The sequence below is a fragment of the Dromiciops gliroides genome, chromosome 2 (assembly GCF_019393635.1).
Source record: "Dromiciops gliroides isolate mDroGli1 chromosome 2, mDroGli1.pri, whole genome shotgun sequence".
In the NCBI taxonomy this organism is placed as follows: Eukaryota; Metazoa; Chordata; class Mammalia; order Microbiotheria; family Microbiotheriidae; genus Dromiciops; species Dromiciops gliroides.
The window spans coordinates 200735646-200760688 of NC_057862.1; the positions used below are offsets into that span (position 1 = coordinate 200735646).

At 34.0% G+C, this 25043-nt stretch overlaps 1 protein-coding gene across 1 annotated transcript in view; it reads left to right on the forward strand.

The window, feature by feature from the left end:
- HEATR5A (HEAT repeat containing 5A) overlaps nt 1-25043 on the forward strand; it is a 174073-nt gene that overhangs the window by 25568 nt on the left and 123462 nt on the right. Inside the window, exons 2-8 of the mRNA XM_043988253.1 lie at nt 11974-12205; nt 15503-15714; nt 17015-17123; nt 18475-18624; nt 19311-19482; nt 23069-23229; nt 24674-24929. Coding sequence (XP_043844188.1) covers nt 12080-12205; nt 15503-15714; nt 17015-17123; nt 18475-18624; nt 19311-19482; nt 23069-23229; nt 24674-24929 — 1186 coding nt within the window. The 5' untranslated portion in view covers nt 11974-12079. The remainder of the gene's footprint in view (nt 1-11973; nt 12206-15502; nt 15715-17014; nt 17124-18474; nt 18625-19310; nt 19483-23068; nt 23230-24673; nt 24930-25043) is intronic.

Below are 25043 nucleotides of genomic sequence, written 5' to 3' on the forward strand. Positions count from 1 at the left end.
TTATTCAGCTCCTCACCTCATACTCTCTCAAGCCCAAACCTCTAGCTACCTAGTACCCATATGCTTCTTTCTCTGACTCACTCATTGTGTCATTCCTATTCCACTGTGACCACTGCTCACCCAGTATGAAACCAAATTAAACGTATTTACACTAAAGGCTAAATAGTTTGCAGGATTTTCCTCCAAAAGTATTTGCATTTTATTTTTTAAATGTCTGCTTAACTCAAATAAATACTTAGTTGGTCTAATTTCAGACAGTGTTTTAAGTCAGATAAACAAATTGTGGCAGGGAGGTTAGACCAAATTTTTTTTAAGTGGTTACAAATCTTATCTAGGAGATGCTCAGTGTTCTAGGGCTTGATGCAACCAGCATGATGCCATCCACATATTGGAGGATCTGAAGAAACTCCTCAAACATAGGGAATTTCTCCTTGGACTTTCTGTTGGATCCTCCTTCATGAAATTAGCAAATACCTTTGGTGAATACGCCCCACCCTCTCTTAATACTAATGATCAGTAGGTCTTTGAACAAGGTCTGTTACATCTTTTTAAGGAATCTTGAATAATTTTGACATGTGGAGAGGAAGACAACTTTTTATTTTATTAAATCAAATACCTTTTACAGCCAACAAACAACACACCTAGTGTGATTTCACTTTTTCTAGATCTTTCAGTCTACATCTTTCAGTGTGATGGCAAAAATGTGGCCATCTGTGGAATGTCACTTGCTAAAGCCTGCCTGTTCTCTAGAGACTAATACTTCCCTCAAGGATTCTCAGAGTGGCATGTACATGATTCTTAGCAAAATGTTATATAGATGGGGAAATAAGTATATAGGTGGTATTCTCACTATTCATGCTTTTTTAAATTTATTTTTGGTTTGGGTTTTGTGGGGCAATGGGGGTTAAGTGACTTGCCCAAGGTCACACAACTAGTAAGTGTCAAGTGTCTGAGGCTGGATTTGAACTCAGGTCCTCCTGAATCCAGGGCCAGTGCTTTATCCACTGCGCCATCTAGCTGCCCCCATGCTTTTTGGTATGAAGAAAGTCAACGATTTTTCCCATACCTTTGGTATCTTCTTTACCCTCTTTCAGATACCTTGTGAACAGATCCCTCAAAACCCTCATAATTGTTACCTCCAGTATGTAGCTTCTTGTGTACATTTGCTGTAATTTAGCTGCTTTTTAGTTTTCTTTAAAGCCATTTGTACTTTTTTTTATAATCACATCTGGTACTGTTTTTAGCCTGTAAGTGTGTTTGCTCTATTGTCCCTTATGGTGAAAAAAACAGGTTATTATAAACATCTTCCAGATTTTTTTCTTTTGTTCCTTTTTTCTTTAATATCTTTTGATTTTCATTACCTCCCTTTTTGACTAAATTCCTCACCTTGCCCTACCCAGGGAAGTATTTTTAAACAAAAAATAAAAAAGAAAGGTGATTTTTTTTTAAAAAAAAAGAACCTCAGCAGCAGCCAAAAAAAAAAAAAAAGGACTTCAGCAAAGTTAACCAATGCATCATTTAAGTCCTACAGCATATAAAATACTCCACACTCATAGTCATCCAGTTCTCTAAAGAAAAGAGGAAGGTGCATTTTCTCATCTTCTAGGGTTAAGCTTAGTATTTGTAATTTCATAGCAGAGAAAGAAAACCAGACCCTCACTGCTCATCCATGAATTGATGAGGCATTGTCATTGTAGATGGATTTTAATGGCCACCAAACATACTTAACTTGAAAATGGGGTTTACAGATAGAAGGAATCTTCTTGATGTCTTAGTCCGAAACCTTCATTTTACAGATACACCAAAGAAATCTTGAAAATATACTCTGTAGGGGTCTCTGCTGGCACTGAGGTGGAATTTGGTTGTTTTGCCCATGCTAGGAGCCAGGAAGCAGTCTTGAGTGGCGGTGGCCCAGGTAGGGGAGGAGTGCAAGCTTGCCTGGAACTTGCAACCCCAGTGAAACAGAATTTTGTTTCTGGGTTAAAGAGAAAGTTGGCCTGGGGTTATTTACAGACCAGAGCACAGGCCGGGTGAGTGCAGAACGTGCATCTCTTTAAATCGTACCACCTGGGACCCTCTGAAGCTTGGGTCAATGCATCCTGGAAGCAGTGCCCCACTTTAAGAAGGAATTAAAAGTCAAGATAGAGGCTAGCAAAATGAACAGACAGAAAAAGATACAGACCATAGAAAGTTTCTTTTGTGACAAGGAAGATCAAAATACACCCTCAGAAGAAGATAACAAAGTCATAGCCCCAAAGCTCCTCCTGTATCCAGAGCTTCCAAGAGAAATATGAATTTGTCTCAGGCCATAGAAGTGCTCTAAAAGGACTTTGAAGACACAGTAAGAGAAGTAGAAGGAAAATTAAGAGAGGTAGAGGAAAAAATGAGAAATGAGAGCGATGCAGGAAAGTCATGAAAAAAAAGTCAACAGTTGAAAAGCCAAGTGGAAAAGCTCTCTAAAGAAAATAATTGCTTAAGAATTAGGATTGAACAAATGGAAGCTAGTGACTTTATGAAAAATCAAGACACAATAAAACAAAACCAAAAGAAAGAAAAAAAATAGAGGGCAATGTGAAATATCTCCTTGGAAAAACAACTTACCTGGAAAATAGATCCAGGAGAGATAATTTGAAAATTAATTGGACTACCTGAAAACCATGATCAAAAAAAGAGCTTGGACATCATCTTCCAAGAGATTGTCAGGGAAAATTGCCCTGATATTCTAGAAGCAGAAGGTAAAATAGAAATTGAAAGAATCCACCAATAACCTTCTGAAAGAGATGCCAAAAGGAAAACCTCCAGGAATATTACAGTCAAATTCCGAGCTCCCATGTCTAGGAGAAAATATTGCAAGCAGCCAGTAAGAAACAATTCAAGTAATGGGAAGCCACAGTCAGGATAACACAAAATCTGGCAGCTCCTACATTAAAGAATAAGAACATTAAAGAATAAGGGGCATGGAATATGATATTGTGGAGGGCAAAGGAATCGGGATTACAACCAAAAATCACCTACCCAGCAAAATTGAGTATAATCTTTCAGGGGGGAAAATGGCACTTCAGTGAAAAAGAGGACTTTCAGGCATTCATGAAGAAAAGACCTGAACTGAATAGAAAATTGGGGGGGGGGGGTAGAGAAGAAAACGTTCTCTGTGTTGTAGAGCAAGGACCAGCCCATGTAATCTGACTCCTAGTCCAGTGCTCTATTTGCTATGTCAGGGAAATGACATGCTATAGTGGATAGAGTGCTGGATTTAGGAGTGAGGAAGACCTGGGAGTAAATCCTGCTTCTGATACCTATTAACATTGTGACCACGGAGAAGTTACCCTTTCTGACTCTCCATTTCTTCATCTGTATGAATATATGTAGTAATTTATAGGTAATAATGTATGTAAAATGCTTTGTAAACTTGAAATATTTGTATGGATGTCAATTTTTACTGCACCATTCCTTTTTTTTTCTTAATTTGGAACTTAAATATAAAAGTATTTCCATGTACATTTTAGACAGAAGGAAATAACTTTACATGAAGTTGTGAATATTTAATATGTAGAGCAGAAGTGTCAAACAGGCAGCAACATTCTCAGATTTGGCCCCAACCAAGCTTAAGATTCAACTGGTAGTTATTTATGGCCTGCAAGTATCTTTATATATACTTTAGTGGCCCTGTTTCTATTTGAATTTGATACTTTTCTCTTAAAGTATATAATAAATTAAGTATGCAACTTTCAAAGTTACCTTATATGTCTCTGATGTCTTCTGGCCTTCCTTCTGTTCTTTTTTCTTTTTTAGGTGTAGAGGGGCAGGAGTTAGAAACCCTATTCCCTAGCCCCATTTTTCCAGCCACATCGCCTATTCTCTTTCCAATTTCATCCTTAAATACCCTTGATACCCTTGATGACATGACTTTGCTGTATTGGGTGATTCACTAAACTTGCTTTTTTAAAAAAAAATTTTTTTTTATTTTGCTAAATGTTTTCCAATTACATGTAAAAAAATTTAACAGTATTTTTTTTAAATGGAGTTCCAAATTCTCTCCCTTCCTCTCTTTCTACCTCCCTTGAGAAGACAGGCAGTTTTATATCAATTATACTTATGAAATCATGGAAAACGTATTTCTACATTAGTCATATTACAAAAGAAAACAAAACCAAAAGAAAACAAAAAAAATAGTTTAAAAAAAAAAGCATGCTTCAATCTGCATTCAGAGTTCATGAGTTCTTTTTTTGTAGGTGGATAGCATTTTCATCATGGGTCCTTTAGAATTATCTCACCAAGCTTTCTTAAAACTGGTTTTACCCTTTATTGCTTCTCTTCTCTTTTATAAGACAATTGCTTTTAATCTTTTTTTTCCCATTAGATTTCACAGAGTTTATGCTTTAAATTGGTGTTGTCCTTGCCTACCATATCTCCTCCTGGAATGTAAGTGTTTGCTTACTAAGGCACTCTAGGCTCTTTTGGCTTCCTTGTTACAGTAGTTGATTTACATTAGTTAAACTTCTTGTGTAAAATTGTTGTCTGTGCCCTTTCTTCCATCCACATCTCATTTTTCCTCTTTGATAACTTGTTTGACAAGGTCAGGCTTGAGTAGTTTTAATTGCATGCCATGTATTTTTCTCATTTTTATTTTAGCTTTGTGGTAATGTTGATTTTTGCTTTAACACACAGGCAGCTAAATCAGGAATTACTGAATGAGTTGTATCCTATTTGTTTAAAATATAATAAATTTCATTTTTGTAATGTTCCTTGTTGCTCACCATATTGTGATATATGAGCATAAGGCTTCTTTGTAGTCTCCAAGTCTTTGCTCTTTCTTCCTTGTTTCTTATCTATACTTGCAAATATATTTTTGGCTATCCTCACCTTTCCATCTTTGAATGGAAGTTACTAAGTGCTGATCAGAGTCTAGTTTTCTTTAATTTGGAAGGTTTTGTCATGTTCTTACTAGAATTTTTCTGTTTCATCTTCTGCAACAGATGATGTTGTATAAACTGTAACTTTTTGTGGTAGACATTTTGCAAATACTTATCATAAATGCTTCAATATGAGATTACCAGATGTCCCTTGAAATATTTCTTATTGTCTTTGGGGGTACTACAATGAAGCCAATTCTATCAGTGCCTTTACTAGAACATGTGAGCCATCCTTTGATTTAACTGCATCTTCCTCCTTTCCTCTGATTAAATTTATATCTCAAATGCAAGATTGATACTATTCGATTCCGTCAGTAGTATCTTCACTGGTTGGCAATGAAGAAGGATCTCATATTTAGAGTGCCAACATCTAAATTAACATTTATAGGTAGTCTAAAATCTCTGTGATTCTTAACATCTTTGTTCTGTTTTCAACCACTCCACCCACCACTGAAGAAGCAGAAATACACTTTACAAAACCATGGGACATTTTGTATTGTTCTTTATTTCATTGTTTGCTAAAGTCAAAGAATTAATCACCATATGGACAGCCTACTTGTGGTGAGCCTTTCTGGATTAGCTAAGCCACAAATTCACCCTATTTTTAGGACTATATTCAGCTTGGTTTACAACCTGTCAGACTTGTGTTTCATTGACATGGCCTTTGAGAACTCAGGATGGTCTTGCCATAATGAAATTGTGGAGGTATTCTCAAATACTCCATTGGATTTGTGATCCCATCAGTTTGGGAATTTCCACTAATGATACAGATTGCAACATACCTATGCTTGCCCATCTTGTGTGACTTCTTTTTATTCTGAAGTTCCTCATTGATTACACCTACCAAGAACTTCTCCATTTCCCTCTGTGCTATATTTACTTTTACTACTTTTAGGGCAATGTTCAATAAACTGTTGCCATCAAAAAGATTGGCTTCTGCTTTCAAGTAAGTTTGGGATTAATAAATGAGCTTTACAGTTTACCCAGAACAACCCCGTTTTTCTCCTTTTCAACTCTTAGCCCAGCTAATTGTGTTGTCCCAGATATACAAACTGTCAGACAAACTCTATAGGGTGACCATCCAAATACATGTTGAAATCTGGGCAATAGGTATTCTTCATCCACTTGGTCTTTCTTGTATATGTGGACAGGCTAAACTCCTTTGAATGATTACCGATTTATTTCAAGAGGCTCTGCAATATCGTAGGGCTTGAAATAATCAACACGATGTCATCCATGATGTTGAACATTTGGAGGACCTCCCTATGTATAGGGAATCCCTCACTGACCTTCACTTGGCTCTGTATCTGCTCTGTTACAATCGTTAATACCGTTGGCAAGCACATAGCTCCCTGTTTTATGCTTTACTTGGTGTTTATTTTCAGAGGGTCATAGAATAGGTTTATTTCTGCTGTTGTCTTCCAAGGAATCCTGAATGATCTTTATGTATTGATGAAAGATGGCTTGCTGTATAAAAGAGCCTATAAGGCAGCATTTTATTCTACCAAATCAAATGCCTTTTTTTTTTTTTGTAATTAGTGGGATTATTAGACTTCTTTCATCTTTCACTTAAAGGTGGTGTAGTGTAATCAAAGCCAAGAAGACCTAGGTTTAAGTCCTGCCTCTGATATATACTGTCTTTGTGGCTTTGAACTCAGTACTCTAGATGAGGGCTTCTTAAACTTTTTCCATTTGCAACCCCTTTTTGCCTAAGAAATTTTTACATGACCCCTGGTATATAGGTATATAAAATAGGTATACAAATCTGACATTTACTGCCAAATTTTTCACAACCCCCCACATTCAGTTATGTGACCCCTTGGGGTCATAATCCGGAGTTTAAGAAGCTTTGCTTTAGGCAACTCTCAGACTTTTTTAGAGAGAAGGTGCTAACTTATGTTGGTAAAGGGCATTTCCTCAGTGGGAAACTATTTATAATAATGAAGTTACAAGTTTAGTCTCCATCCCTATCCCTTCAGTTATTTGTGATATGATGAATTTATTGTCCATTGTTGAATATCACTCATCAAAAGTCTGTTTCCTACTAACACCTTCATTGAGGATGCCCTCAATTCATGCATAGATGACCCTCATAGAGATGTTTACTTTGTGGTCCCCCCCCCCTTTTTTTTTTACGAGGCAATGAGGGTTAAGTGACTTACTCAGGGTCACACAGCCAGTAAATGTCAAGTGTCTGAGGCCAGATTTGAACTCAGGTCCTCCTGAATCCAGGGCCAGTGCTTTATCCACTGCACCACCTAGCTGCCCCCTATCCCTTTCTAGAATATTAATGCCTGTTATTTCTTTCCATGCCATTATTACCTTCTTTTCTTTAAATACCTTTTGAATTGGTGCCTTAATGCCCTTGCAATTGTATCACCTCCAGCACTGTGTCATTCTCCTTTATATATGTTTTCCCCTAGTCTGGTTCCTTTTCTCATCTTTAGTGTGCCTTTTCTACCATGGATAAACTGCAACCATCATCATGCAAAGATCATTATGGTGTTATGAGGATCTTTTTACAAATGCTTATCAGCAGTACTGCAATATATAGTATCCAAATTTCCCCTCAAATACTATTCTTTTTTTCTTTATTTAGAATTTTTATTTTCCCAAATTTCATGTAAAAACAAATTTTGACATCAACTTTTAAAAAACTTTGTGTTCCAAATTATCTTCCACTCCACCCCCAAGAACTCAAGCAATTCAATATAAGTTATACATGAATAGTCACGCAAAACATTTCCACATTAGCCAGGTTGTGAAAGAAAACAAACACAAAACTTCAGATAAAGGAACTAACAAAAAAATTATGCTTCAATCTGTATTCAGATACCATCAGTTCTTTCTCTGTAGATGGATTGCATTTTTCATAAATCCTTCAGCGTTGTCTTGGATCATTGCATTGCTGAAAATAACCACATGCTTCCCAGCTGATCATCTTATAAAATCACTGTTACTTTTGTATACAGTACACTTCACTCTGCATCAGCTTATGTAGGTCTTTCCAGGGTTTTCTGATAGCATTCTGCTCATCATCAAATAATATTTTTATAGTCACTGTGCATATAATATAATACAACCTACTCTGCCTATGCCACCTATGAGCCATTCTCCCATTTAGCTGCAACTTCCTTCTTCCAGTTTCCTTTATAGGAAGAATGTCAATGTTCATATGGTTCAAGACATCAAGTAATATATCCACTCACTGGTCATTGGACAAATATCTCAAATGAGAATACCAGTAATCAAATTGAAACTTTTAGATAGTCTGAAAATTGTGACTCTTAGCCTCCTTTGTTCCCTTTCCTGCCACTTTACCACTGTAATTGCTAATGCAGAAGGCTGCCACATAGGACTTTGCTTCATGCCATGGCCAAAATAATAATAATAATAATAATAACAATAATAATAATATGGATTCTTAAAAGAAAAAATTTGGTTTCTTATGGGTGCCGTAACTATTTCTAACATGGTAGAACCTTCCATAGATTGCATTCTTCTGGCCTAGCCTTCAAAATTCCAAGGTTGCCCTCTAAGTTGTAATGAAACATTATGAAGATTCTAGATTAGAAGTAGAAAAGCAGATTGGTGAAATCAAAACTTAGAAACAAATGTACATAATAATCTAGTATTCAGTGAACCTAAGTACATAAACTGGAGAAGACTTAAAGGAAAGGATTCAAAGTAAAGAAAGCATAACTTGAAGCACAATGACTACAACAGTGTCAACAAATTAAATAAAGGAGGCAACACATCTGATTAAATATAGTGTTCAGTGTTAGTATTGTACTTTAATAGGTAAAGGTACACATCCCTCCTTTTTCTCTTCACAGCTGATAAACATTTGGATAAATGTGTTTTGTAAGTGAATTTATTTTGGTGTCGTATGAGGTATGTGTGTTGTGTCAAAACAAAATATTTCAGTTAACAAATAGAAGAAAAATAACAGAAATGCCTGTCTTCAGTCCTATCGTAATTCTTTTTTTTTTTTTTTTTTGCGGGGCAATTGTGGTTAAGTGACTTGCCCAGGGTCACACATCTAGTAAGTGTTAAGTGTCTGAGGCCAGATTTGAACTCAGGTACTCCTGAATCCAGGGCAGGTGCTCTATCCACTGCTCCATCTAGCTGCCCCCCGTAATTCTTTAAATATTAGAAGTTGTATTTGTATTTATTTTTCCATTGAACATTTCAGCATATTAATTCTTATCAAATAACATGAGATTGTGGAAGTTTGTATGTTGGGATCTTTGAAATAGTCAAAAGCTGAGGGTTTTTTCCTCTAAGTTTTTGCAGAGCTATTTATGAGGAGCAGAAATTATGCATTAGGTGAGAATGATAAAGGTTCTAGGCAGAGATGTTCATAACTAAATAGCAGAAGTGAAGAAACCTTTTGCTCCCAATAGGGAAGGTGAAGCTATTCCTCTAGTGTGTCCCATGAATGTTTATATACAAGTTAAGATTATATTAACAAAACGGGTGGCATTGACACTCTTTCTCTCATATATATGTGTGTATACATACATGTATATATGTATGTATATACTCATGTTATATCCTATAAGATTTGAAGTAAATAGTGATTTTAAGAGCAGGTTTATCTTCATTTGTAAAATTATATGGCTTATTTTTAAAAACATTGTTCATATATATATATATATATATATATATATATATATATATATATATATATATATGAGTGTACAAGCTCTCAATACATTTATATTGCATATAGTGTATCAGTGATTAGTGTATTCTTTTGGGAATGAGTTATATACAAAATATATTTATGGTATTCAAGATAATTTTCTGTCATGCCTATGATGTCAAACTTCATACTAAATTATTTATCATTGCATTGTATTACCCATTTTGCTCTTTGATAGATCATTTTACACCACAGTCTTGCTGATGCAGAGGGAAAAAATGTCTCTTCAGCAGGCTTGATGACCTCTAAAAAGGGTAATTTGCTTTTGGTCCAATTTTGACGTCCTATAGTCCTTAAGATTTTCTCAGAGATAGTGAAATTATTTTTTCCCACACAGCCATGAATTGTAAATGTAAACTTAGTTTTTGTATTGTATATAATTCATATCTATTTCTCTGGTTTTTATTGAATTTATCACAAATTTATGTGATTTATTCATTCCTTCAAATAACTTGAGAAGGAAAAGAGAACTTTTGGAAATATTTTACCAGAATTTGAGGCTCTAGCCTTTTAGTGGCAAAGAAAATTAAAAGGAAAACAAAGAATAGATTTCTTTAACAAAGATAACCTTTCTGGAACCATTCAAAATGTATGGATTATTATGAAACTTAACTGTTTTCTCTTATACTAGCGTTACCATTTAGATCTACTGTTTTCACATTATTGAAAAGGTGCACTGGCTAGCTCTTTGTTTATATGATGCCAGAGCTTTTATATTGATGATATCTCTATGAGGCATCATGGAATAGTGGAAAAAGTACTATACATGATGTCAAAGGACCTAGGTTCTAATCAAGATTCTGATATATAACAGCTATGTGAGCATATCTTGTTACCTCTCATCCTCTCTGTTTCTTTATCTAAGAAATAGAAATAAGATTGTCATAGGAAGTGCTTTTTAAACCTAAGAGCTATGGAAGTAAATTGTTATTGCTATTGTTATTATTTCAAAATTATGCTCTTTCTCCTTATCTCTGCCTACTGAGTTCCCTCTCCTCCTCTTTGTCCCAATTATAGCCCAGCTTCTACAGGAAGCCTTTCCCAACCCCTCTTAATTCTAGTGCATTTTCTCAGTTAATTATTTTCTGTTTCTCCTGTATATAGCTTGTATGTCTATATTTGTTTGTTGTCTTTTGCTGTTATATTGTGAGCTTCTTGAAGGCAGAGACTGTCTTTTGCCTCCATTTGTATCCTTAATATTTAGCACTGTGCCTGGTACATAGTAGGCACTTAATAAATGTTTATTGGTCAATTATTAAAAAACACAAATTAAATTTCTTGTGATTTTTACAAATTTATGAATCCACTTTAAAGGTTATTTACATTAGATGCTTTCTGCCTTCTTAAGATGTTCATTATTAACAAATATCTCTGATAAAGGCCTCATTTCTCAATTATATAGAGAACTAATTCAGATTTATAAAAATGCAAGTCATTCTCCAATTGATAAATGGTCAAAGGATATGAACAGGCAGTTTTCAAATAAATAAATCAAAGCTATCCATAATCATATGAAAGAATGCTCTAGATCACTAATGATGAGAAATGCAAATTAAAACAACTCTGAGGTATCACCTCACACTTGTCAGAGTGGCAAATATATAAAAAGCTGGGACAGTAATCTTCTGTTGGTGGAGTTATGAAAAGATCCAACCATTTGGAGAACAATTTGGAATTATGCCCAAAGGGCAGTAGAACTGTGCATACCCTTTGATCCAGCAATACCACTTATATCAGCTCTTTTTGTGGTGGCTAAGAATTGCAAATCAAGGAAATGCCCATCAATTGGGGAAAGACTAAACAAACTGTGGTATATGATGGTGATGGAATATTATTTATTGTGCTATAAGAAATGACAAGCAGGATGATTTCAGAAAAACCTGAAAAGACTTGTATGAACTTGTGTATAGTGAAAAGAGCAGAACTAAGAGAACATTGTGCACAGAGACAGCAATATTGTTTGATGAAGAACTGTGAAAAACTTAACTATTCTCAACAATAGAATGATCTAAGACAATCCCAGAGGACTATTGATGAAACATACTGTCCAAAGAAAGAACTGACATTTATGGAACGCAGACCGAAGCATGCTATTTTTCACTTTCATTTTTTTCTTTCAAGTTTTCTTATACAAAATTACTAATGTGGTAATGTTTTACATAATCATACATGTATAACCCATATCTGATTGTTTACCGCTTCAGGGAGGGGAGAGAGGGAAGAAAGGAGGGATAAAAATTGGAACCACAAACTATAAATAAAAAGATTTATTACTTTAAAAAAGTTCATTCTTCACATAAAACCTAAGTTATGTTTTCTTCCTTAAAAATGCATTATTTTCTTTTACTACAGATACTTGTGTTTAAGTCTACTAATTGAATTGTAATGAGAAGAATCCTGACTGTCACTTCACCAATTTTCAACTGTGGTTTATAAAGAAGGAAATAAATTACAAGGAATGGAACTGGCTCACAGCTTATTGCTGAATGAAGAAGCATATAATCAACTTGGAGAAGTTCAGAAGGCAGAGTTTGTTTTTGAGTGGTTGAAATTTTTAGAGAAGCTTTTACTAGCAACCAACAGGGTAGGTAAAATTAAGAAAATAGTTATTTTTTTGCAAGTTTCAAGCTATTCCTTTCTTGATTTTTCTTACTGTTAACTAACTCATGGTCATGTAAACTTAGAACCACAGCCACTTGTTAGGATTTTTATATTAATAATATAAGTATCTAGTGAATTGGCTAGAAAAAGAAGGGATTCCTAATGGTGCCAGGATGTTACCCAACTACTTATTTCTCTCCGTAGTGGCAGCTCTGAATATGTCTTAAAGTATTTTTAGAAGATAGATTTTATTAAAACTCTTTGTGACAATATAGTCATTATTTTTCTCCCATGAAAAGAAATTCATTTTTATATTGTGATTAGTAAGTGGTTTGTTTTATAAAAAGGTAGAAAGGAATAAACCAAAATTTTAAAATTTTATTTAAAAAATTAATATGATTTGTGACTTGCATCTCCCAAAAGTCTTATTATAAAGACACTTGAACAAATAGATAGTGCAGGATATTTTAATAGGAATGCTTCTAGTATTTCTTTTTTGGATATGACATTTTTGATCACATGGAAGATCCTTCTGTTTGCATATTGTAAAATGTTTTCAGCATTTAAGCAAGAGTTTTATAGTTTAACAAAGCCTTTTTCTGTGTGAAATAATATAATATAATTGTACATTCTTTATTTTTTTCTCTTGTCAGTAAGACTTATTATATTACTTTTCCTAATATTAAACCCATCCTGTTGCATTCCATTTACAAATCCTACCGGGTCACAATGGAAACTTTTTTTTATATACCACTATATTTTATTTGCAAGTATTAGTATTTTTAATGTTGGTATTTGTTAAGAATATTGGCCTATAGTTTTTGTGTTTTTTTTGCAGGGCAATGGGGGTTAAGTGACTTGCCCAGGGTCACACCGCTAGTTAAGTGTCAAGTGTCTGAAGCTGGATTTGAACTCAGGTCCTCCTGAATCCAAGGCCAGTGCTTTATCCACTGCGCCACCTAGATGCCCCAATTTTCCTTTTTTTTTTTTAAATTATGAACTTGACAAACATTAACAAGCATGGATATTTCCATATAAAAAGATCATTAAAAAGACTGCATTCAAAACCATATATAATTTGGGTATTTTGGGGGTAGATTTAAATTTTAACATGGTAGTTTCTTTTAATAGAGCCAGCTAGGTGGCACAGTAAATAGAGCTCTGGGACTTGCTGAAGTCAGGAAGACCTGAGTTCAAATGCAGCTTCAGATACTCCCTAGCTGTGTGACCTTGGGCAAGTCTCTTATCCTGCTTGTCTTAGTTTCCTCTACTGAAAAATGGGAATAATAATAATAGCACCTACTTTTTTGCAGGATTGTTGTGAGGATGAAATGAGATGATATTTGTCATATGCTTAGCACAGCCCCATACCTGTTGTGTGCTATATAGATGCTTATTCCTCCCCTCAGTCCCTCTTTCCCCTTCACTTCCTGTTAGTTTGTTCTGATCTTTCTTCATCTCTCTTCTGTTTTATTTTTTAATGCTTTATTGACTCCCTTTCATTTCTTCCTTTTTTGGTGTTACTAATAGTACATCCTACTTCCCACCCAACTTTCTTCCCCCACCAAAAAAAATAGCCCTCCCTTGTAACAAATAAGTCCAGTCACACAAAACAAATTCACATTGGCCTTGTCTAAAAATATATGTCTTTCATCTTGTATTCTTCATCTCTAGTCCATCACTCTCTGCCAAGAGAAGGGAATCATGATCATTCTTACAGAGTCATGATTGTTCATCACATCACTGAGGTATTCAGATGAGAGTTCTTAAGCCTGACCAGTGTTTTCCTTTACATTGTTGTAGTCAGTCATTGTATAAACCATTTTCCTGGTTCTACTCATTTCATTCTTCATAAGTACATACAAGGCCTTCCAAGCTATTGTGTGTCTCATAATTTTGTATGGCACAGTAATATTTCATTACATTGATAGACCACAGTTCATCTCTTTTCCCATTAGTTTCCAATTCTTTGCCACAACAAAAAGTACTGCTATAAATGTTATAAATGTAAGTTCTTTCTTTTTTCCCCTTCTTTCCCTTCTTTGATGTATGTGCCTAGTAATTGTATTTATGGGTCACAGTTTTTTTTTTTGGTGGGGCAATGAGGGTTAAGTGACTTGCCTAGGGTCATACAGCTAGTAAGTGTGTCAAGTGTCTGAGGCTAGATTTGAACACAGGTCCTCCTGAATCCAGGGCTGGTGCTTTATCTACTGCATCACCTTGCTGCCGCTGCCCCCCCCCCCCCCCCGCCCCGGTCACAATTTAGTGACTTTTTTCGTATAGTTCCAAATTACTTTCGAGAAGGGTGGACCATTTCACAACTGTGTGCCAAAATACCTCTCTTTGTTACATTAAGGTCTGTATCTCTGTTTAGCATAAAAGAACATCAGAAGAATAAGATTACAAAAAGCTTTCAAAAGATATAAATTAAACTGACTCCAAATAACTGAAATTATTTCTTAAAATGGGTGGTTAGGAAGCCAAACTGATTATTGAAGGCTGCTTTCAGCCTTATTCAGAGTCTACAGCAGGTGGAAATAGTCCTATGCCTCAATCTCCCTCTTCTGTTATTTTACCCCTTGATACTATCGCCTTTGTCCTCTATTTTTTCTCTCCAATGTCCTTAACAAATTCTTTTCTTAGAAAGGACCTAATAAGTTAATTCACATTAAGATCTAAATGATCGGTAAGACTTCAGCTATTGTAACTACATTTTTACCAGAGGTGAAATACCTTAAACCAAGGGAATAAATTTATAATTGTAGAATTTCAAGCTTCCACTTAGCAAGTAGAGAGCTTTCTTTAAGTAGCAGGGCCTTCTTGTTGTCTTTGAAGTTATACTGTGGGCAACTACACAGGGCCTTCTCTACTTAGACCATTTTTGATATCACAAATGCAAACAGGAAGAAAAGAGTAGGCATAGACTTCATAGTAGATAAATTATTCTAGTAAGAATATGTTACATTTCAAATGTTAAAATGACTTGTTTAGCAAAAATGGGGTCCATAACAATGTATTAACAGGTCACAAAGAATGATAGCTAATATATCAGAAAGTGCTTATGGGTATATGTGGGAATGGGCTAGGGGAGAGAAGAATCTCTTAAGAGTAAAAGTATAACAAAATTACTTTGTTTCATAAGCAAAATAATTTGGCTTTTTACTATATATTTACTATATATACTATATACTGAGTTAAAGATACTGAATTAAGAAAAATACAAGAAATTTAAATACTGTTATGTTGACTTTGAATTGTTTTTTGTTAAATTCATTTATAGGCTGACATAAGGGAGAAACAGAAGAGGATCGTTGAGCAGCTCATATCTTTATTAAATAGCTCTCCAGGGCCACCTACCCGAAAGCTTCTTGCTGAGAACCTAGCTATCCTGTATAGTATTGGAGATACATTTTCTGTTTATCAAACAATTGATAAATGTAATGAACTCATTCGTAGTAAAGATGATTCTCCAAGTTATCTTCCCACAAAACTGTAAGTTGAATATTAAACAACATAAAACAGAATAATAGTGTTTGTTATGTTTTGTGAAATGCCTAAATTTGTTTGAAAATTGTTGATTGAAGAACGAATTCAAAACTAAATACAAATGCAAATTTACATTCTTTTTAAAAAGAAAGAAGTTGCTTAAATATTTCATTGACTTTATTCAAAAGTTCAGACAATGATCTATTTTCTTATATTGTGTCTAACATATTTGAATGACGTGTGAAATCTGGATTTGCTAAATTTGTATAGCACTTAAAATACTCAGCTGATTTCTCGGGGAAGGAATGTTTGGGGTAAGTTGCTCATATATTGGAAGGACAGTAAGTCTTTTAGAATAATAGTTTCCATTTAGTAAATTATTTTCTTGGTTTCAACAAATTACATCCTAATGGCTAAAAGAAAGGTTTCTACAAATGAACAGTTGATCACTCCACTGATTCCTGCCCTTCTCCGCCAACCAGAGAAATTATGAGGAATTATTAAAGTGGAAGAATTATTTTAAATTGTTTGCTATTGTAGTTACCAGAAAATATAGAATTTATTACAGAATCTTTTCCCAGACAACTCTTAGATTTTACAAATAATTAACATGAAGTTCTCACCAACTTCTTATTTTTCTTTCAGTTTACATTAAAGGCCAATTTTGGTTGACCACCTAAGAAATGAAGTGTACTCTGTATTACTGTGTAATTATTTTACACATAGACTTTTATAATTTTGTGAGCTAGAAGATAATTTTGAGATAATTTATCCTAATGTCCTCCAATTATAGATGAATAAACTGAGACTCACATTGATTTTGACTTGGCCAAGATCATAGTGTTAGGTAGAATCAGAGCCAACACTAAAATTCTGGTCTCCTGGCTTCTGGTCTGTTGCTTTTTCTGCAATTTAATGATACCACAGGAAAAGGACCTTTGAAACATAAGTTCATAGAACTGAAATTTGTACTAACTGAAAATTGGTTGCATACTTTTAAAATCATAGATCTCTTTATTTGTGAAATGAGAAGATTGAACTAGATAATATCTAAGGGTCCTTGTAGCTTCAAAATTGTGACTGATTCTAATCTTAGTCTTTGAACATACGGTTTGTTGGTTCTATTTAAGTAAGATGCAACAATTTACTAAGTGATTTTACAGGAAAATAAACAGCAATTCATTTCCACCAAGGATTACAAACCATTTTTTTCTCTTAGAAAAACATATTAGTCAACTCTTTGTTATAGGATTTTTCCTTCTATGTTTACAATCAGTTCTTGAATCTCACTTTTATTTTATTTCAGTGCTGCTGTGGTATGTCTGGGCTCTTTGTACAAGAAATTGGGGAGACTATTGGGCAACACCTTTATAGATACTGTGGGGAATATACTTAAAGCTATGAAGAGTGCAGAGGTAAGAAGCCACAAGTTCAAATGAAGGATAGCAAAACAATGTTTTTAAAGCTTTGTGACTGTTTAAAAGCTATAAAACTTTGTTATAACAGATCTATATAAATCTTGCTATGTATATTTGAATGTGTAATATACATATATATGTGTATATATATATATATATATATATACACACATACATACATACACACAGAGTATGTAGTATATGTATATATTTTTCAACTTCTCAAAGGCTGTGCCAATAGAGCACACACTCTAGTAGGATGCTTTCCAAGGACTCAGTTCAGAGCTTCACTTTGGTTGATGAATTTTTAGCCAAAGATACTCTTAAAGACCACCAGCTAAATTAGAGGTTGCATTCTGCGTTGGTGGTAAATAGAACTATACTGACAGCATTATGCATTCTCAAAATAACAAAGTACATAAATATGTATTTACAGCATGTAGTTATGATGTGTGCATATGCCTGTGTGCATGTGATTCCTTTTTACCTGTAGGATCAGCTACAAGTTCCTCTTATATTTGAAGGGATAGAAGAGAAATTAGGGTAATTTTCCATTCTTTTAGCATTTTTGTTATCCACTAGCCCTTAGGACAGTGGTCATGGCCTTATTTTGGCTTTTTATGATATAGAAGTTATCAGAGTACTTGGTAGAATAATGTGGTTTCTACAAAGAAAGACCTTTCATCTATTTTGTTATTTTTTTTAAATTATTTTAATATTTTGTTTTGTTTTGTTGGAGGCAATCGGGGGTTAAGTGACTTACCCAAGGTCACACAACTAGTGTGTGAAGCCATATTTGAACTCAGGTCCTCCTGACTCCAGGGCCAGTCCTTTTTCTACTGTGCCAATTAGCGGCCCCTTTCTGTTGAAAATATCTCTTAATTCTTTTATATATATATATATATATATATATATATATATATATATATATATATATATATATATATATATATTTGGTTTTGTGGCTGTTAAGCCATTTTCCAACATGTCTGATTCCTTATGACCCCATTTGGGGTTTTCTTGGCAAAGGTACTGGAGTAGTTTGCCATTTCCTTCTTCAAATCATTTTACAGATGAGAAAACTGAGGCAAACTGGGTTAAGTGACTTACCCAGGGTCCCATAGCTAATAAATGCCTGAGGACAGATTTGAACTCAGGAAGATGAATCATCTTAACTCCAGGCCTGACATTCTGTCTGCTGTGTCACCTAGTTGCACATACCAAAATAATTTTATTGTTTTATATGAAGTTTGTCTCCTCATAACCAAGTCGTACATTTAACAAACTAATATATCATTGTTTTTTGTTTATCTTTGAAAAATTGTTCATCTCCCCCCATTTTTGGTAGTCTCAAGGTCGCTATGAGATTATGTTAAGTTTGCAAAATATCTTGAATGGACTTGGAGCTGCTGCTGCCCCTTGTCACAGAGATATTTATAAAGCTGCAAGGTCATGTTTGACAGACAGGTCCATGGCAGTTCGCTGTGCTGCTGCAAAGGTAAGAATCTGAAAACCACATCCCCCTTCCTTCCACTACCTCTTTAACTGCTTGAACATATTTGAGAATTGTATGAGCAAAGTAGAAATGAAGACTATTATTTTATTTTTTTAAGGCTATTCTTTTAGACACATTTTAAAACCTGTGGCTTCATGGCAATATGTTTAGAATATTTAGGCAGTAAAATAAACCTGTGTTATAATTATTCATTACCAACAGGATTGATTGCAAAGAGGGACTTTTTGACAACTTGCTAAGTCATGAGTAGGGTTTTCCCCCCCCAGGGGCATCACCATATTTGTGTGTGTGTGTGTGTGTGTGTGCATACACACACACACACACACACACACACACACTTTTTTTTGTTTTTTTTGGTGAGGCAATTGGAGTTAAGTGACTTACCCAGGGTTACACCCCTAGTAAGTGTCAAGTATCTGAGGCTGGATCTGAACTCAGGTCCTTCTGACTCCAGGGCTGGTGCTCTATCCACTGCACCACATAGCTGCCCCATTACTTTATATATTAAAGTCTTTTTGACCTCTATTAAATACTAAAATGTTGCCCTTGCAGTCATTATTTATGCGCTTTTGACATAAAATGTTTTGTTAGCCCTGAGTTTTTGCATTGTTTATTTCAGAAACAATTATATGTTGCTTATTCGTTTGTTTCTTTTCCTTCCTGTATAGTGTCTCCTTGAACTTCAGAATGAGGCTACCTTTATGTGGAGTACAGACATGGACAGTGTTGCAACTTTGTGTTTTAAGTCATTTGAAGGTTCCAATTATGATGTACGAATGGCAGTATCAAAACTCTTAGGCACAGTGTTGGCTAGAGCTGTGATGTCTAAACAAGGAACAGGTAAAAATCATATAATCCTCTTGTAATTTTTTTTGGTCAGTTTAATTTTGTTAATTTTTTCTTTTTATTCTTTTTTTTGGGTGGGGCAGGTCAATGAGAGTTAAGTGACTTGCCTAGGGTCACCCAGCTAGTAAGTGTGATGTGTCTAAGGCTGGATTTGAACTCAGGTCCTCCTGAATCCAGGGCCGGTGCTTTATCCACTGCACCACCTAGCTACCCCCTGCTTTTTATTCTCAATCCATTTGAAAACTCTTAGGTTAAAAACAATGAAAGGAGTGATTTTAGCATTTTATCTATACCCTTTCGATCTTGAGCTTCTTTAATGTCCTGGAATATTTCTGAATTGTTCCATGCTCACCAGATGTGTATGTAATCTTGTTTAATTCTTTGTGGTGCCATTTAAAAATAATAAATTGCCACAGCATACATTTTGCTCAGTTTTCTGTACAAATGGAAGTGAGCAATGGTGGTTAACCCCAAATCATAGATAACTTCAAAACCAATAATGTTTGGTTTTTAAATTCTTTGATATTATAACATAGCACATTTACCTTCATAGTGAAGTTTTGCCTAGTGTTAATTTTCATACAATTTGCCAGGGAAGTTGCCACAGGAGCATGCATAATAGAAAAGGAAATTAGCCTAGGATTAGAAAAAGATTGCAAATCCATAATAAATATAGTTCACACTTAGCAAATCAGTTACTATAACAGTGTCTTCTGATGTAAAAATTATATAGAATTTATTTTTATTAAATGTATGTAAAACTTTATATTAAACATAAGTTTAAGTTACTTAACTTGAACTATTAAACTAGTTGCTTGGTACCTAAATTATTTCAAAATATACTTATTCTTATTAAGTCTCCAATAGTGTTCTTTGTCTATTAATGCTTAGTCATTTTTCTTCTTATATGGTTATTATTAACTGTATTCTCTGTTCTAACAGTTCTGCTCTTTTTCATTTTGCATTATTTTTTTTTCATATTCCTTAGACTTTTTAGTACTAATTATACGGTTCCATTATCTTGAGGTACTACAGTTTATTTAACTATTGCTCCTATTCTTGGACATGTAGATTTTTTCCAGGCTTTTGTAAGTATATATGATTTTTACATGCATTTAATTACAGATGTTAAGGAGATCTTTGAAGAGAGAGCCCTTTTTTGTTTTTGATAACACTTTCAGGGTATAGTCACGACAAAGGAATTAATGAGTCAAAGGATATTACGATTTTTGTAACTTTTTCTTTGTATCATGAAATTGTTCTCCAACAGCTAACAATAATGAATAAGTATATCTGTTTTCTCCACAGTGTAACTAACAGTAATGTTGTTTTTTGTCTGTTTTATCCAGTTTGATGTGAAATGGTACCTCTCAGACTTTGTTTTTCCAAATGTGTATCTCTTTTGATTGTTAGTAAGATTGAGAAAATTTTCAAGTACTTATTAAAAATTGATGTTTTGTCTCTTGAAAAATTATCTGTTCATATTCTTTGATCATTTAGTTATTGTGGATTGCGAAATAACCTTTGTGAATTTTTAATAGCTTCTTATATATTTGTTTAGTCTTTATTAGACCTATATAGTTAATACTAAGATATAAAGGGAGATTTTATTGTGTATCAAAAGTGTAATAACAGAAAGCTAATAGGAAGAAAATTTTAAAATTTTGTTATACTTAAGGAGCAGTTTTTTAAAATTCTGAGCTAAAGGATATGCTTCTCAGGTTTGCTAAGTGGTTAAACTTATTCAAAGAATTAGCTTCAACATTAAGATTTTTGTAAAAATTTTTAAAATTAGGATTACATAATAGCTATAAGTAATAGTGTGAAAATTTTTGTCTTTAAAAATTACAGGAGTGATTTAGACTTTCATTCCATAATTTTTGTTAAAATGCCACAAAAATTTAGGGCTATGTAAAAATCACAAATAATAATTTTAAAGTAAATAACTTTTGATGGTCCTTTCCCATTATCTCATTTTGTTGTCTGGTCCCATATGTTTTTAATATGTGTCAGTGACTTTTCCAATCCAAAAGTAGCCACCTACATCCGCATCACCCAAACTGTGTTCTGTGGAACACTATTATTCTGTAAAATATGAATAAGGTTTCAAAAAACCAATTTCAGTGCTAGTAGTATTTGTCCCTCTATAATACTAAAGATGAAATTAAATCTGTGTAACTTTCAAAAGTTCCAATTACATATAGTAATTTGGGGGTAAGAAAATAGGTCTCATTTTATTCATTTTCATCAAAATTTCCTTAACAACCCCTTCCTTCCAGTCTTATTTCTTCTCAGGCACTGAATGGGTTCTATAAATATATTTCAAGAGCCCAAATTACTTTGAGAAATGCCAGTCTTCCTAACAAGGCTTACTCGTCATATATTTTGGACAGTGAAAGCCTAAGTAAGGAAAATGATTGTTCTCATCAAGTGATGAGGAAAAAAATAATTTGATTTTGCCTCTTCTTACATTCATAAATAAAAGTCTTGCTTACCTTAAAATTTTTTGCATTCATGTTCAAATGACATTTTTCATCATTGTTCCCTGCCTAATTTTTGGCTAGGAACTTCTAAATAAACCACTCTTAGTGCCCTAGTGCTGAACTTTTTCAATTCCATCTTAATAAATATTCTTTAAATATTTTTGACCATATCATTTAAAATAACCTTTCAATCTATGCCTCTCTTTAACTGAAATGGACTTCTTTTTTAGTCTTGTGCAAGTAGTTTGCAGGTAAATGTCCCTGAAGGAGGAGTGTATAATCAAAGATCAAGGTGGAAAAAATGGTCAATGAGTCAGTCTTCTGCTGGTAAAAGTTTGCTTCCTACTGTTTGCTTCCTAATACTTTGATCCGGTCTTATCTTAACCATTTCAAATAAATGGCCCAAATCCTCCATAAGTGAATGGTAGAATATAAAAATGAGGTAGTAAATGGTCACACCAGGGTAGCTAGAGTATTAACATTGTAAAATAATTTTTCTAAATTTTTTGTATGTGAATTTCTGTGTTGGCTGTTGTCTCTCTTTTTTTTGTTGTTGCTATTTTACTTTTTGATGTTGTTTAGTTTTGAGTTGTCTTAATTCGATTTCTTATTCCTGATTTTCTTTATCAGAAGTGGAGGCTACTTTATAAATCTTGGTAGCAAATAATAGAATTTGATTTCTCCACTTCCAGTCCATAAGCTTTTCTTGGGGGCAGCTAGGTGGTGCAGTGGATGAAGCACTGGCCTTGGATTCAGGAGGACCTGAGTTCAAATCCAGCCTCAGACACTTGACACTTAACTAGCTGTGTGACCCTGGGCAAGTCACTTAACCCTCATTGCCCTGGGGAAAAAAAGACCCATAAGCTTTTCTTTTTTTTTTTTTCCCCCAGAAGTATAATGAGAGAGAATATAACATTATTTTTTATCTTTGATGGCAGAGATTTACTTTCTCAAAATATGCCTCAAATTTATTAGAAGTCTCACACTTTGTTTTACCATTATTAATATATCTCTTTTAAAAGGTATAACACGAACTTAACTTTATACTATGAAATATAAATTATATTTAGAGAGTTTTTTGGCTTTGTTTATTATAGCAGCTTCCCGGCAAAACATTCGCAAAGTTACTCTGGAGGAAGCCATGGAGTTACTAGGAACAGGGTTTCTGCGTGGGAGTTCAGGATTTCTTCGAGCCAGTGGAGATATGTTGAAAGGAACCAGTTCAGTCAGTAGGGATGTTCGAGTTGGTGTTACTCAGGTTTGGATCACAAATGAAATATCTGACTATAGCTCTCATTGGCCTAAATCTACTGCCTATTTAGGATATAATATCAGTCCACATTTTCCAGAGTGTTTGGGATTATGTTGAAATATAAACTTCTCTAAAGTTTATATGACCATGACATCACAAGACATGGTGATTTGTCATATATTGCTTAAGACTTTTGAAGACCTAGGTTATAAGCAAGAGAGCTTTATTTTCACTCTGAGCTCAAGCAAAGCCAACTAACTCTGAAGAGGACTGATTTAGTTATAGTATAGTTAAGTAATTCTTTTGTTTCTGAAGGCTTATTTTCTTATTTCTAATGATTAAACATTTTTCAGTATGCTTACATATTTTTAGCTTTCTTAGGGTATAATTGTAGGTGACTGATGTTATTAGGTGGAAAATTGTTCAAAAACACTATGTTGCCATTTTATAGTTTAATATCCAAAATAAACATTAGTGTATATATAAGCTATAAGAAGAATGTTTGGTTCGAAAGTAATGTTAAATCTTCAAGGAAAAAATATCCCCAGAGACTTCATTTAAGGAAGAGATTTCCAAAAATGACTAGTATAAAAATATCAGTAAAACTTATTTTAAAAATAAGTTTTAAAAATTCAAAAATTTTTATTTTACAAATTTAAAAATTACATGAATGTTGCAGAAAACTCAAGACTCTAGAATAAGCCATTTCTTTAGTGGCATTACATTTTGTTTCTGGTTTGTCATTTAAAATCTGCTATTATATGTATACCCATTTTATTAATTTTTTTATCATCACAGTCTTACTTAATGTAATCTTAAATGAAAGCTGTTGACAAGGATATGCAGAGGAATGGTTGTTTTCTGGTGACTAAATCTATCAAGTAGTGCCACATGTTCTTTTCTTTGTTGTAGTATCATTGGTCTTTGTATCTCTGGTGAAGACAAAACATTAAAATTCATGGAAATAAAAAATAATTCTTCATCATTGTTAGCATTTACTGCTTTTCAGTCCCCAGAGCTGAATGCTCTTTGAGTTATGGATTTGTTACATAATCATTCTTAAGATGTTTCTTACATTAGATTTAGGATTACATGTTAAGAATCTCAGATAGCTAGGTGGAAACTTGTTCACTGAGGCTAGAGACATTGTTTTATGTCACAGCTGCCTCCAATGGTTTCCTAACATTTCTCACTCTCTGAAACAAAATAAAACAGGCAGGTTAAATGAAATCAGAATTGAAAGGCCCACACATTGTAGCTATGGCTTTAAATGGAAAAGGACTTGAGATCTAGAATTAATTTACTGCAATATAGCTGTCATTGAGAAAATATTGCAGTGTTTAAAAAGAAAAAAATCCATTTTTTCAGTGTATTCTGTGATAAGGAGAATATTAATACTTAATTGAAAATATTTTAATTTTGACAGTCAAACTCTTCCATTCTTTTTCAGGCATATGTGGTATTTATTTCAACATTAGGAGGACGTTGGCTAGAAAGGAATTTTGCCACCTTACTCTCTCATATCCTAAGCCTCGTGTCACAGTCTCACCCTAAAGCAATCCAAACTCAGATGGATGCTGTCTGTTGTCGTCGCTGTGTCTCATTTATCCTTCGAACTTCTATAGGAAGTCTCCTTGGAGAAAAAGCTCAAATTGCTGCTGCCAAGGATATCTGCCAGGCCATCTGGAAACTAAAGAAAGTTGTTGGTATGGAACTAGTAAAATTATCCTTTTTTAAAAAAATTAGTGATTAGTGAAGTGATTATCATCTAGCTCTATAATACTGACACTTCAGAAATTCTACTGCTTGCAAAGTGCATT